The following is a 13,894-nucleotide window of genomic DNA, read 5'->3' as shown; positions in this document are numbered from 1 at the left end:
CATCACATGAAGCCTTCGAACCCAGACCTCATACCTGCCGGCCGAAAGTATTGATCACGCAGTCAAGCCTTTCGGATAGCAGGTCGGGAAACGGGAGAAGTCTTTCATATGGTGGCAGCAAACTAGCTTCCCCCCCCCCCCCGAATTGTACTGGTTGGATCCATCGACCCATGGGACCACCGCTGCTACCGAGGCAAACATCTCTTATAGTACAGTCATTTTAGCCTTTTCACCCCAAAAAAATTGTTAAAGGCGATTTTTTTAATGAGTTTTATTTATATTAATGTTCTCTTACTCTGTGTAAAACCCGCCCACGAAAAAATAAAGGGATCATATTAAAAAATGTGTTTAAAAATTAACTTTTCGCTAAATGGTGTCTTTTTATTTAAAAATTTTTATTTTAAAAATACATGGTTAAAGAAAATTGCAAGATTAACTTAAGAGTCAATTTTTGTTTAATTACAGTGTTTTTTAGTATTTTTAAAAAATTAAAATCTATTAAAAATCGGTGAGCCGTCGAAAAAATCTTTGCGCGTTTTAACATTGCTACAATTAAAATTGTGACAAGAAGTGACTGAATGACAAGAAGTCCCCCAGCGGGTGTGTTGATTACTAAAACTGAAATTGGCGATTGGGGGGGTCTATAAAAACATGAATAACTTACAGAAAAATCGGTCCCGCCTTCAAATAAATAATATCAACTTAAAGTAGAAAAAACAACGAATTTAGTGAGACTAAGATCATATTTTTAGGTCGATTAGGTTACAAATGGGAGAGATTTCAAAATTTTTCGTTTTCCCATAAGCGCAATGTTAAAACGCGCAAAGATTTTTTCGACGGCTCACCGATTTTTAATAGATTTTAATTTTTAAAAAATATTAAAAAACACTGTAATTAAACAAAAATTGGAACTCAAGTTAATCTTGCAATTCTCTTTAACCCTGTATTTTTAAAATAAAAATTTTTAAATAAAAAGATACCATTAAGCGAAAAGTTAATTTTTAAACACATTTTTTATATGATCCCTTTATTTTTTCGTGGGCGGATTTTACACAGAGTAACAAAACATTAGCATAAATAAAGCTCATTAAAAAAATCGCTTTTAACAATTTGTTTTGGTTAGACCCCCAAATTTGGCTCAAAATGACTGTACTATTATTGTTTTTAGTTAACATGAATCCCCCACCCTCTATTGGAACCAACCCGCCATTTTTTTAACTATCCAAATCATTCAAAGTTGCTGTTTGCGAAAACACCCCGGGGGCGCCACTGTCACTAATGGTACAATCAAAAACACAAAACTATTTGAACGACGAGCGCTACAACCGTCCGTACAGTACGCGTATCGAAAAGGGACTGGATCATGGGCCAAAACGACCAGCTATTTATTTAAAGTCGCAAGGTCGGATGTTTGTAATCACCGCCGAGGGAATTTATATTCTGTGTGCTTCATACATTTTTATCAAAGTTCATGGAAGGTCAAAATGTTGGTGTACAATGGACAAGGATAGCGACAAGAAAGCGCAACGGAGGGCAAGTCATAAAAAGAGGGTGTGAACAATTAGGGTTTGAGGCTTTAAGCGAAACAAGGTGTGAATACTCCGGTCCCAGGGGAACCGGTCAAGACTCAGTCATCTGGCATTGCCATATGTTAAGAAGGGTAAATCGATACAATTTATTCATTTGGACACACTACAACTTAAATTTAAATGCAGTAAATATTAACGTTCAATCTTCGCGACGCTTGCGGTCGATGGATCCTTACAGTAGTTTTTTTTTTTCAAATTAGTGTTTACTTCATTATATAAAACAAGCGAGTGGTTATGATGACCAACAGCCTAACATTATGCTCTCCGAACATGAGTTAAAATCTCTTCTAGCAAGCAAAACTTTTAACGCACATAATAAAAATGTATTCATTAAACGATCAGAAAATTTATTGTCGAAGTATGTATCGTAATTTGTATTCATAATTTTACTAGCTCACAAAGAGCACCATTTAATTCTCATCACCAATGAATAATGAAAGATTTCACAAGGCCAGTATTATTCGGTTGAATGACTCGTGCATGTCAATAACCATCAAGTGCGCATTGCGATTTGGTAATCTCAGAAAATATAACATTTGGAATGCCAGATCGAGCTGATGCTTCTAACATGGCCGGAAATTTATTTTCCTCACGACTCTAAAAAGAAAATGTTATATATTTGTCGCAATAAACAGCAATTCCAATTTCGTGAAACGGTTCCAATCTTATTTAACCAATGCAGACAAGCTTTGCGATTAATTATAAACACCATATTCTATTTAATTTGTGTCGCTTTTTAATCACCGCGTTACTTATACTTAATTCTCAATTAAAATAATGGACATAAGAGTCCAAGTAATAACTTGGCACATCTAGAATATTAGAGTGTAGTTTAGAAAAAGAAACATTTGTATTTCTTGATGAATCCTCATTCCAATATACCAAGGCACATCAGCAGAACAACATTAATTTCAATTCCCGATTGCATAATCTCAAAAGAAAATTCAACTTTCCGAACAACCCATCAAGAGAGAATCAACAATTTGTCAAGGACGGGTCGAAGTGAAAGCAGCTTGCTGGATGTCACACAGCCAAGTGGAGTGATCCCGTTTCGCCGTGCTCCATCCATCTGTGGCCATCACCTCGTTGGGGAAACTGCGAAGAAAGTTCAGCGCGTTCCACTTCAAGTAATCTGCGCAATGGCCATCGGCAAGAATGAGCAACTCGATGCAATTATCTGCCGAGAGATCGTTGACCAAATACTTTTCGCAGGCCGTCATCAGACTCCCGAGAAGATATTTCCCGGCAGCCGCCAAAAGTCCAGTCGTCAGCGTCTTCATTGTGATGACAGGTATCCGGCCCGTGTAAACGAAACGGAGCAATTCTTGAAACACTTCCGGGTCCACGTCGTTGATTTTCACTTGGTGAGATAAGTTCTCGGCGGTTTCGTGATCGAACATGGCGGCGAAGACGGGACTTCTGGCAGATAAAATGGCCTTGTGGGCCTCAAACTTGCAGCCGCGAATGGTGAAAGTGACGTCACTGAATTTCATGGTTTGATGCAATCCGCCTAGATGTTGGATCAACTCGTCGTCGTTGAACAGGGGCTGATCGCGAAAGTTCTCCGTCCGGCCCGTTAGCGCCGCCTTAGACACCCAAGTTTCGATTTCGCAGTAGATGGCCAGATGGGCGTTGTCAATCAGCAAATCCTCCTGTCTGTTGTTGGACACATCACCCAGATTAAAAGTGTTTAGAGTGCAAGGCAATTCAGTGCCTCTCGGCAAATTGAGTTCCTTCTGCGAGACTTTTTCGCGCATTTTGTTGACGATTGCAAATTTGACTCGAATTGGGATTGGAATTCGGAATAAACTGGCACCGGCGGGAGTGGCCGAAGAGAGCTTGACGACTACACCCGATTGTTGATTGGAGGCGAAATGAGCTTGCAACATCCATTGGCAATATGGAATTTCTTTTGCTGAGAATGGCTCCGATATTACAACTCCTTGTCGATTCAACTCGTAGCGCAGAACGTGGTGAATGGTCCACTCGAAATCCACTTTGACCAACTGAGACATGGAATGGCACCAGTTGCTTGCAATCGGACGGAAAAAACCAACAGGTAACGTATTTTCGGCCTGCTGATCAGTCTGTGACGTAGCGGCACCAACAGCTTCGTTATTTGATTCTTGACTGGCACTCATTTCTTTTTAAATGTGGAAAACTTAAATTGATTCGAAAAAGCCTTCCTTTCAAAGAGAAAGACAAATACTGACTGTGCCCTCGCCCCTCTTGCACTGTGAGCATGATAGATTGATAGGAGAAGGAGGGGGTAGAAAATGGGGGGGTAGAACTCACATGGGAATATTGCGCGAAATAGCTGAAGGAACTTGTTAGAACTTATACAAACGTTTTTCAGACATTTGCCTCGGGCAATTCTGCAAAGGCATTCAAAGTGAAATAAACAATTTAGAATTGAGATGATGCCATTAAACAATCTAAAAATTTGACAACTTCTCTTTGGTAGTCAAAGTCAGTCAAAGTCCAACAATGTAACGTGTCAAAACCGGTCAAAACTATTTTGTCTGCACTCTTGGATATGTTAAATGGAGTAGGTGTGTCACTAGAAATCCCGCGATAAGTGGTTTGATATCCTTGGAATATCGGACGAACTAATATGCTTTACTTGACATGACCTTGATCGACCTTGATTAAGCAACCAAACGAAGTCTCAAAGTATATTTTAGAAGCCAGTCGGCCAACAGCTTTCAGCCTTTCACGTAGTTGACAGACATGGCTGATTTGTATTCATTATCACTCGGCTTTGCCAACATTTCAAAAACTGTTTTGTGTGTCGTTTTAAAAGTGCCACAGATCATTAGTCTGGTGAACAGCAAAAGCACGACTGGATTGAGTCTATCCGGCACTCTACTTGAATTGACTTCGTAAGTATTTTAATATTCTATTCGTACACGTACACGTTTGACTCGGCCATTTGTATTATCATAGGTTTACTATTGGGCTCTGCTACAATGTATTCAGCGGTTACGCACTTTCGTCCTATTTGGAGTATCCGATTCTTGTCGGGCAGGTTCTCCTTCTGTTGGTCCTTTTACTCCATTACAGTCGACGAATCGGTCCGAAATGGTTGGCCGCATTTGGAGTTTATTCAGCAGTCGTCTACGCCTTGTCCACAGGCATGTTTCCTGGCGCTCTGCTAGTCACGTTGATGGTGAAATATTTTTTTTGTTTGTCGAGAGATTAGATGATTAATTCAAAGATTGAAAATTATAGAGCCTTTGCACGCCGTTATCTGCGACGAGTAGACTGGTCCAAATTCGAACTATGCACAGCTCTCAAAACTCGGAGTCTGTCAGTGTTTTGACTTGGTCAATCGCCGTCTACACGTGCGTCAGTAAGCGTCGTTATACTAAATTTCTCTTAGTCTGAATAGAATTTAGGTTTTTTTGTTTTTCTATTTTCTCAGTGCGGATTTTCATTACTTTGGATCGCGGTTTCGACGCTCCGCTGTTGGCCAACTATTCAGTTAGTTTGATTCTCAATTTGGCCGTGATTACTTTGGCGTTGAAACTGAGACGGCCGTCGAAGAAAGACCAGAAAATCGAGTGACATTAAATTTGACCAAATTTGATGGGCAACAAAATCTATTTTACGCGTGACGTATAATTTTATCCGTCGTTAATATTACGATCAGTTCAGTGCAGATCGAGTACCGCCGGTAGAGACAAAAAGGACAAAGCTATAATAATAAATTGTTTAACTAACTATAAAAAGAGACTGTTACGTTTAAATTCTTAAATTCTTGCTCTGAATATGGCCTAATGTCCATTTGGGAGCTTTGTCACGTTTCTCAGAATTTTTTTTATTATTATTCTCTTCCATCTCCGATCGTATACAGAAGCTTCTCTTTTCTAATTTGACATTTACTTGCCACTGGTTAAATTGCAGTGGAAGCTCCTCGGCATCTGATATGGGATGACGTTCAAAGGGCCATCAAGGTCAAACAGACAACTTGTCAAGTCAAACGAGTGATGTGTTAACTGTCAGGGTGATTGAGTTTGTTTATTTTTCTAAACGAACGTGTTCCTATTTTCTATTCTTATTTCTTATTTGGAATGTTTAACTGGAAGGCAAACGTCTCTGCGCCTCTAAAGATCCTGTCACACGCATTCCTTATACATCCGCCATCCTATCCCTGCATTTGTTTCCCGAATAACACAGTATAACTGATTCCTTTCTAATGGTCAGTCACACACAGTCAACAGGACGTATGCATTTTTCAGTGGTGTATTTAGTGCCTGTTTAGTGGAATAAAACGTAAATCGTCATGAAAACATCGGTAATATTTTTATAATGAAACCTCAATGTTTAACACAAAAGTTAATCTTTCACTTTTTCTTACAGGTGTTGGCCTTTTTCGCCATGGTGTGGATGACGCAGTCTCAAATGCAAACGACAATGCGTCGACCACAGTTCGATATGACCGACGACGAATTCAATTGGTACAAGCCGGTTGCAGTTATCCTGAAACCAGCGTCGAAACGAGATTTGCAACAGCGGTTGCTTCAGATTAATTTCGATGAATTCCTGTTAGCGTCTTATCCGCCATCTCTACTTCCACCTTGGCCGTTTGTCCAAGATTATTCGTCTTTCCGCCGCTGGATTAATTACCAATCGAGTGACAGATTAAGGGATGTGTACAGAAGATACGAGTTAGCTGGTCATGTCGAGCGTAGATTAACATCTCTGGCCAGGATGGGACTCGTTGCCATTCCGAAGGTGACGAAAATCAATCACCAAAGAAGTGGAAATAACCGAAATCAGGAACAACAGATACTAGAACAAAGTAAGATCATTTTTAAAAAAATATTACATTAACTAGTATGTGTTAACTCAAGTGCAAAGACTGGCGTGATTTTTCGTCTAGACTTGCGTTCCCGAACAGCCAATCCTTACGATTTCTTTTCAGGGAAAAAAGGTAAAGACAAACTGCCACCTCCGTGGTTGTATGAACTCGTCGGACCTCCTGGACCAGCTGGTACTATTATATGTCGCTACTGATTTTTAATCATAATTCTTTTTATTATTTTTGATTCGTACGATTCTTTGGTGTGTAGGAAAAGACGGTGTCAATGGGAAGGATGGTAGAGACGGAATTCCCGGAGCAATTGGTCCGCCCGGACCTCAAGGTTTAATGGGTGTGAATTGTTTCATAGGTTTTTTAAATATTTATTTCGCTTGAGAATTTTCTTCATTTGGTTATTTATATAGGTCCCCCTGGGCAAAATGGAATGAATGGCTCACCGGGCCCTCAAGGCCCTCCCGGAATACCTGGTGCTCAAGGAGTTCAAGGGTCGCAAGGCCCACAAGGTCCGACAAGTTTAAACTGTTAAATTTTTATTTCACTTAACCAAAATGCGTTAAATGTAATTTCCAAATAGGGAGCGACGGAAAGGATGGTTCCGATGGAACGCACGGGAAGGATGGGACTCCTGGCGCTGCTGTTACGGCGAGTTTGTTAACAAATTTGAAATTTAATTGTCAAAATAGAAATGAAAAATGCCTGATTAGGAAAAATTGTATTAATTAACTGCATTTCAAAGGGCCTTCCGGTACACCAGGACAGAATGCAAAAGACGGAAGAGATGGATCAGCTGGACCACCCGGCGCACCAGGTATATTATAATACTCCGAAACTATATTTATTAAATGACACAGATATTTGGTTTCTTGAAAGGTCAACCAGGAACTGCCGGACAAAATGGGAAGGATGGAGTTGACGGGAAAGATGGTCAAGACGGAGCTCCGGGTCCACCTGGTACATAAAATGGGTTTATTATTTTTAATTTTTGTTTAATTAAGGGTAAACTGCTCGCTTACATAATTAATTCACCATGATTATCCTTTAAACTCTTATAGGTCCTCCTGGAAAAGACGGCCAAGATGGAAGGCCCGGAACGTATGGCCAAGATGGTCAAGATGGATCGGTAGGAGCAGCCGGGCCTAGCGGAGTAGCTGGATTATCAGGTGCCGCTGGCGTTAGCGGGCCAGGTAAAATAAATATTTTCAAACTATATGCTTTAGTGTTTGGTTAATAAAATTGACGACGAGTTTATGTTTTCATTATTCTAATAGCCGGAGTACCAGGAATTCCCGGAACGCCAGGGACCCCTGGTGTTCAGTGGCCATCAAGTTCAATCGGCTAACGGACGATTTCAAATACATTTATTCTAATTTATACGACATAGAATTCAATTTTGCTCAAAGTAAAATAGCTAAATACTCTGCTGGCACTAATACATATGTAATATCTTTATAACTGAACATTTGTCACTACATCTTCTTTAATGCACCCGTATTTTTGGTGATATAGTGTTTTGCAAGTTCGTTGATTCATCAAATCCATTCCCTCTAAAAGACTCGCGTTAGTCCCATCCGGCGCAATAAAATCCGCCTCGCAGGAATCGAAACCGCACAGAAACTGAATTTTTTATTTTTTTATATAAAACCAGCGTCAGTATAGTGAGATGTATAGTCAGCACCATATAATACTTGAATATCGGTAATCATTAGTTTAAATTCGGTGCTCGTAGATGTTTCAGTGAAGTAAATTCATGCCTTGGGTCATACTTTTCATTGTATTTCTTCTCGTTTTCGGCGGGAATTTGAAAGATGACAATGATGTTGGCGTTTGGGCAGAAATGTTATAAAAGGCTTTAAGCTTTGACTTTCGATGTTTTCTCTTATTTCCCTAGCAACTAATTTTCTTTGAAGGGAGGACCAGGTGAATTATTAGCTGATATTGGAGTCACTGTGGCCTCATCAACCGGTAACGTTAACGTCAAAGGGGTTATAAAGCCGCTGGTAATTTTGTACAGAAATATATGCTGGATAGCCCAATCAGCCTCGCCATCTTCCCTTGACAAAAGCTGATGCTTCATCGCAATAGGCGGCCAACCGTGCTGTGGAAAGTTACTCGGGGATCTTTTTTGCTGACGACTGGATGGAATCCAACACGATAGAAATTCTCCGTCCATCCGGCGTAGATAACTTGGTACTATACAAAAGCCTTTACACATGCTATAAATAATGGTGGGATGGTTATATTGCCCTGCGGTTACAGCTCAATTATGGTGCAATGAAATTTTATTTGTTTATAAAAATTTCACTGTTAATAATACCTCACGTTTTTCGAGACATACAGTCCTCGGAAACCGGGCAACTAGAAACGTATATTATAATCCACGATAACCGAGACGTGTTTTCCGTCTCGCAAATCGAGAGTATTAATCGTCCACTCTCATATAAAAGATTAGACATCGGTAGGAATAGAACTCGGGTCTCCAGCATCACAGTCGGATGTTGAACCGCTGTGCCATTTGTATATGTTTCAGAAAACAGTACCTTTTTGATACATTTTAGGCTGTTTTTTTAACTAGACAAAAGGAAGGGAAAAAGTAGGAAACAAAAATTGAGAATGTACATTTTTGGTCGAGACGTGCTATTGAAAATCGAAGGTTATAACTACCGAAACGGAGAACCTACCGATTTTCGATACATAGTAACAATTTTCGGTAATATGTATTTACCCATAAACGAGACCTTTTTTAACAGTGTTGCCAAGTTTGTTAACCTTTTGGCGCTATACAGGGTGATATTCGGTGGCGGTCTTTGGCGGCGATTCCGTGAACGGCTTATAGTGTTGGGAACCAAATTTGAAATAGTTTTTTTTCGGGTAGGCCTAACCAATCTCATCTACACCTTGTTTATAGCAAAACTGGTGGGTTAGGTTTCTTGAAACACTATGTGTTGGGCAGTCACATTTCTAATCACTCTCTCAACCTATTGAAAAGGTAAATTATATTTATCACACAGGTTTTAGAATCACTTTGATTCTTAATTCAAAATCCGCAGAGTCTGATCACCGATACTGCTGTGTCAGTTAGCGGAGTGTTCATCGTCGATAATCTCCAGCACGATATACCTCAAAGTCCAAAGACCACCTAATAATATGACCAAATTCCATTTTCTTTCTTCACTGTCAACGATACGATTGACCTAACGACAGGTGCGGTATATATTAATTTAAGTTCCTGACATCAATTGCTGAAATTGAAAAAAATTATTTGAATAACAGAGGAAGTTTACTTATACGCCAATAAATAGAAGATCGTCCCAATAGCTGGAGAGGAATGGTTTGAAGATGTGATTCCATCGGCGGATATTTTTTCTCAAGTGAGCGGCAATCACAATGGCGCCAGACGAATCGGTGGCTGATGCTAGATTGCAAAGAAGTTAATGTCACTTGTACGTCTATTTTTGCATCTGCATTTCCTGTTGTGCAAGTCTTTTTTCGACCGACTGCAGGCTGTTGTGGATTCGAATCGGAAATTCCTAATGATCTGGCAAAAATATATGTCGCTTCCTTCCGCAACATGCTAGCACGGTCTAACAGGAGAGGTAGACAAACGTCGTAGACAACGTCCCTTGATTATTCCGGCTGATCAGAGGGATAGGCCGTTAGTCTACCTCTCCTGTTAGACCGTGATGCTAGCTTCTATCGGGGCTTCTATATAAAACCCATTGAATTTGATTCTGATGAGCTTACAGTAAATTAACAAGACACGACAAAACGTCTGAAATTTTTGGAGTAAATATAGTGGCAAGCACTTAGCGGGAAATGTAGTTTTATTCTTCCCACCTTTTATTTGACAAATAAACAAGGGAGAACTTTATTGACAGCGCTAGAAATTATTGTGGGCGTAATATGAATTGGATCCTCTTATCCTCATAAAGTAAACATCGCAGTAGCTAAGATGTTAGCGTGTTGACGATGCTGTAGAATGGCCGAATTCATACTGGGTTCCAATCTGATATAAGAGATAATAAAAATTATAGTAACACAGTCCCAGCTCCGTTCTAATATATCGAAATTGTTGGCAACGGCGTTCAGCCTATGGCTTTCTGTGGAAATCATTCAGTTCTGTACGACAGCTTGCATTCAATCTTGGTGTAATCGCTGCGTATTCACTGGTACAACTATTAACTTAGTTTCGGTTATTTTTAATTGAGTTTAAGAAAAATACATGAAAGACGAATGGTGACTCACTCATAGACGCCACTATATAAGCCCTTTCCTTGTCCCTTGTCAGTGGGCCTATATTAGGTAGGCCTAGCACAAACTCAACTTTAATAGATTTATAGCAGTTAAACTCCGTTAAACTCATATAGCTATCAGTAGCTATGAAAAATTAATTAACCACCACAAGTTCGAGATTGAAAAAGGCAAAAGTTTTTGAGAGTTTCGCCAAATTGTATTGAGTCAATAAGAAGCGCATATCATAGGAATGCAACACGTCATAAACCGATCATAAAGGTCTTATAGGAATAGGTATATCCCTGTATACCAACAACAGAATTTGGGTAGATGTTATGGGTTTTAAGATGTGACAACAAACGTTATCGAACATTAAGAATCCAAAAATGATCAAGGCAAAGTTCCCCCAAAATTAGGATCGTATACGTTGGATTTCTTCAATAGAGCGGCGCTTGCGTCCCCAATCACCGCCACCGTAATGTCCGCCTCCGTTATGACCACCTCCGCCGTGGTGACTGCTTCCGCCGTGGTGACCGCCTCCTTTATGACCACCTCCGCCATGGTGACCGCCTCCGCTGTGGTGACTGCTTCCGCCATGATGACCTCCATGGCCTCCGCCGTTTGTCCCATGATGATCTGCGGCCACGTCTAAATCAGCAGAGGCATCGACGACGGATTCCGCAACGGCGATTGCTGCTTGGATTTCTTCAATAGAGCGGCGTTTGCGTCCATATTCCCCGCCTCCGTAATGTCCGCCTCCGCCGTGGTTACTACCTCCGCCGTGGTGACTGCTTCCGCCATGGTGACCTCCATGGCCTCCGCCGTGGCTCTCATGATGATCTGCGGCCACATCTAAATCGGCGACAATTGGCCTTAAGATTTGGGCGGCGGCCAGCGCTGTCCAGCACGCTAATATAATCTGTTGATTCAAAGAGAGAAAACAACAATATTCAATAACCAAAATTTCAAACTATATATGAGTTCTGAAGCCATCACATAATAATTAGAACCGTTCAAATGTTAATTGGCTGCTGATGCTCTCTTTCAAAAGTCATAATCAAAAGCTTACCACGACTTTCATGATGGCTCGGTTTTCAGCTGTTATGCTGATGATCTTATGTTGCTGTGAATGTTGCGATGATGAGACTGATGGTGTTGGGTCTGTTGTTCCGCGTCTTTTATACCAAATTAGCCACGCCCTCCGTGAATGCCAAATATTATGCTCCATCCCTGCAGCAAGTGCAAAAATTTAGCAAGAGCTGCAAAAAAGTCATTTAGAAAGTCGAAGGAAACAAGGTGATGGCTGATGGAGAGAAAATAAGAAAGGCAAAAGAAGAAGAGGTGCATCCCCCTCAATCCGGATTGATCGGTGAATATGCAAATTTTTTTGCGCGTGTGGAGCCCGACTCTTTCTGGAAAATGAAATCGTTGACTATGAGGCCTCTAGCTGAGCTAGTAGCCTATAGAAGGCTTTTAAACAACAGCGCTTTCACCAGGTTTTCCAGGGTTTTCCCCACTTTTTCCAGCAGTCATATTTTCGCATCGCTGTATGTCATACTCGGGCGGGGACACGCATATGAACTCATTGATTTTAACGCTTTAAAAAACTTACAAGTTCATTTTTTTGATTTGAACATGTCTAATTATAGTCTTTCAAAAACTCTTTTTCAGTTTATTGCGATCTGGGAAGCCCATGAGATCGTTTCCATACGGTTGGCAACACGGAAAAACCCACGAACTAGAAATACTGACTGGTCAGGCTAAAAAAAATAAGGGCAACAAAAATTATGGTGAAAATGATATCAATTCAGTCGAATTCGATCCGCCTTAAGTTGCAGCTTATTCGTTATTTCGCAGCACGAAACGGCTTCCACAAAGTATATCCGAGGGCGGAGCTCAACGTCGGGGGCTCTCTCTCTAGTTTCGACAATCACGCTATAATTTAACTTAAATGAATCACGGACAAACGGAACAGCATGCAGAAATCATTAATGAAATGTTTAACGCTAATTCAGTCTAATTCATAATCTACAACATCGCTGGCCTCAGCTGTATGCTGGCCTCAGCTGAACATATGGGGCTTCCAAGTTGGAAAATTGTTGTCGTCAATAACAGAGTTATTTTTTCTTCTTTTAATTTTGCAATTTAACTTAATATTCAACAATTCACTATCAAACAAGACATCAAGGATTTTGCATCTTTAATGTCCACCCTTTTTGTAATTTTATGGGAAAATCCAGTGCTGGTGATTTCATTGCACAACCTTTCTAATTCAGCGATTTCTAGAATTTCTGGAAATTCCCTGACCCTAAGAAGAAACCAGAATTTCAATTTAAAGCATTGTTCTCATTTTAATTATAGGAACTTGTTTTATTGCGTATGATGATATACATATGATATACATATACGAAAACTGCGCATTCGGCCACTTGAACTACAACAACTTATAAGGCTTCAGAAATTTCAGAATTATTATGCCTGTATATTTCTCTTTAATTTTAGACGAGTTTTTCTGTTTTCTGCATGTCTTTCTACGACTACATAAGCGACATTTTTTTAATGCAAATCAAATTTCTTTAAACCTGTTGGTGAAATAAAAATACTCAAACAACCAGATTCGTATCACCAACACCATACGTATATAGTGTCGAAATCGTTTTATTGAACCCAAACGAGCATTTGGATGCCACACTCAATTTGTATTTCCTCTTTTTCTATTCTGGGTCGGTCCTCCTCTGTGTCCCCCGCCATGGCAATTCGCGGCATTAGCGAATATTATTAGCGAATCTATTAGCCATAAGCCATCTTTAAAAATCGAAAGGAAAAATTAAAAATAAAATTGACAGTAGGAAATCAGCTACCTTCGCTGCGGTAACCGCGGTAACAAGGAAGGGCTGTTAAATAATAATAAAAAAGAATATGATAAAAAAGAATATGACCTGCCAGGATGACGTTGAGGTTTTGTTGAGAATAAATTCATATCTGTATTTGCTTTCGCTTCTTATTTTTATTATTATACCTTCCTTATCCTCATCCTTATCAAAATAAGAAAATAAGAAACATTTAGCAAACTGAATGGTGTGAATGGGGTTTGAACTTTGGACGCCGGTGTGTCAATTCAAGCCTATACCACTGAGCTGATGATGGGTAATTTATTGAAATTCGTTGGGGCATGATCGATTATCATTGTAAGACGTGGGACAATCTTGTACGCCGCAGTACTCGAATGTTGGCTACTGCTGTAATAGAC

General features: G+C 40.0%; 4 protein-coding genes across 4 annotated transcripts; 2 read left to right on the top strand and 2 right to left on the bottom strand.

The window, feature by feature from the left end:
- Positions 1-2,575: 2,575 nt before the first annotated feature.
- On the bottom strand, positions 2,576-3,730 carry LOC124200564 (speckle-type POZ protein-like). Its single transcript, XM_046596831.1, has one exon. The coding sequence runs from the start codon at positions 3,728-3,730 to the stop codon at positions 2,576-2,578; it is 1,155 nt and encodes a 384-aa protein (XP_046452787.1).
- Positions 3,731-4,319: 589 nt separating this feature from the next.
- LOC124200563 (solute carrier family 66 member 3-like) lies at positions 4,320-5,156 on the top strand. The gene is made up of 4 exons (XM_046596830.1): positions 4,320-4,471; positions 4,536-4,758; positions 4,821-4,941; positions 5,014-5,156. Exons 1-4 carry the CDS (start codon positions 4,320-4,322, stop codon positions 5,154-5,156), a joined length of 639 nt encoding a protein of 212 aa, XP_046452786.1.
- Positions 4,618-7,861, top strand: LOC124199392 (collagen alpha-1(I) chain-like). Its single transcript, XM_046595195.1, has 12 exons — positions 4,618-4,758; positions 4,821-4,941; positions 5,014-5,886; positions 5,952-6,393; positions 6,475-6,585; positions 6,665-6,745; positions 6,819-6,917; positions 6,989-7,051; positions 7,151-7,222; positions 7,285-7,365; positions 7,467-7,598; positions 7,683-7,861. Exons 3-12 carry the CDS (start codon positions 5,875-5,877, stop codon positions 7,751-7,753), a joined length of 1,164 nt encoding a protein of 387 aa, XP_046451151.1. The 5' UTR covers positions 4,618-4,758; positions 4,821-4,941; positions 5,014-5,874; the 3' UTR covers positions 7,754-7,861.
- A 2,978-nt stretch (positions 7,862-10,839) lies between these two features.
- LOC124199391 (holotricin-3-like) lies at positions 10,840-11,796 on the bottom strand. The gene is made up of 3 exons (XM_046595194.1): positions 11,714-11,796; positions 11,215-11,563; positions 10,840-11,181 (listed from the first exon to the last, which is right to left on the bottom strand). Exons 1-3 carry the CDS (start codon positions 11,723-11,725, stop codon positions 11,057-11,059), a joined length of 486 nt encoding a protein of 161 aa, XP_046451150.1. The 5' UTR covers positions 11,726-11,796; the 3' UTR covers positions 10,840-11,056.
- Between the last annotated feature and the right edge of the window lie 2,098 nt (positions 11,797-13,894).

Source organism: Daphnia pulex, chromosome 8, assembly GCF_021134715.1.
Source record: "Daphnia pulex isolate KAP4 chromosome 8, ASM2113471v1".
NCBI classification, from domain to species: domain Eukaryota; kingdom Metazoa; phylum Arthropoda; class Branchiopoda; order Diplostraca; family Daphniidae; genus Daphnia; species Daphnia pulex.
Note: the sequence above shows the minus strand (reverse complement) of the source record. Positions and strands in the feature narration are given on the sequence as shown.

Excerpts from the sequence above, each read along its gene's own strand:
- LOC124200564 (XM_046596831.1), bottom strand. The coding sequence starts at position 3,730 with ATGAGTGCCAGTCAAGAATCAAATAACGAAGCTGTTGGTGCCGCTACG.
- LOC124200563 (XM_046596830.1), top strand. The coding sequence starts at position 4,320 with ATGGCTGATTTGTATTCATTATCACTCGGCTTTGCCAACATTTCAAAA. Across the intron at positions 4,759-4,820 it reads CTCTGCTAGTCACGTTGATG|AGCCTTTGCACGCCGTTATC; the intron begins GTGAAATATTTT and ends TGAAAATTATAG. Across the intron at positions 4,942-5,013 it reads CGCCGTCTACACGTGCGTCA|TGCGGATTTTCATTACTTTG; the intron begins GTAAGCGTCGTT and ends CTATTTTCTCAG.
- LOC124199392 (XM_046595195.1), top strand. Across the intron at positions 6,394-6,474 it reads ACAACAGATACTAGAACAAA|ACTTGCGTTCCCGAACAGCC; the intron begins GTAAGATCATTT and ends TTTTTCGTCTAG. Across the intron at positions 6,746-6,818 it reads CGGACCTCAAGGTTTAATGG|GTCCCCCTGGGCAAAATGGA; the intron begins GTGTGAATTGTT and ends TTATTTATATAG.
- LOC124199391 (XM_046595194.1), bottom strand. Across the intron at positions 11,182-11,214 it reads AAGCAGTCACCACAGCGGAG|GCGGTCACCACGGCGGAAGC; the intron begins GCGGTCACCATG and ends GTCATAAAGGAG.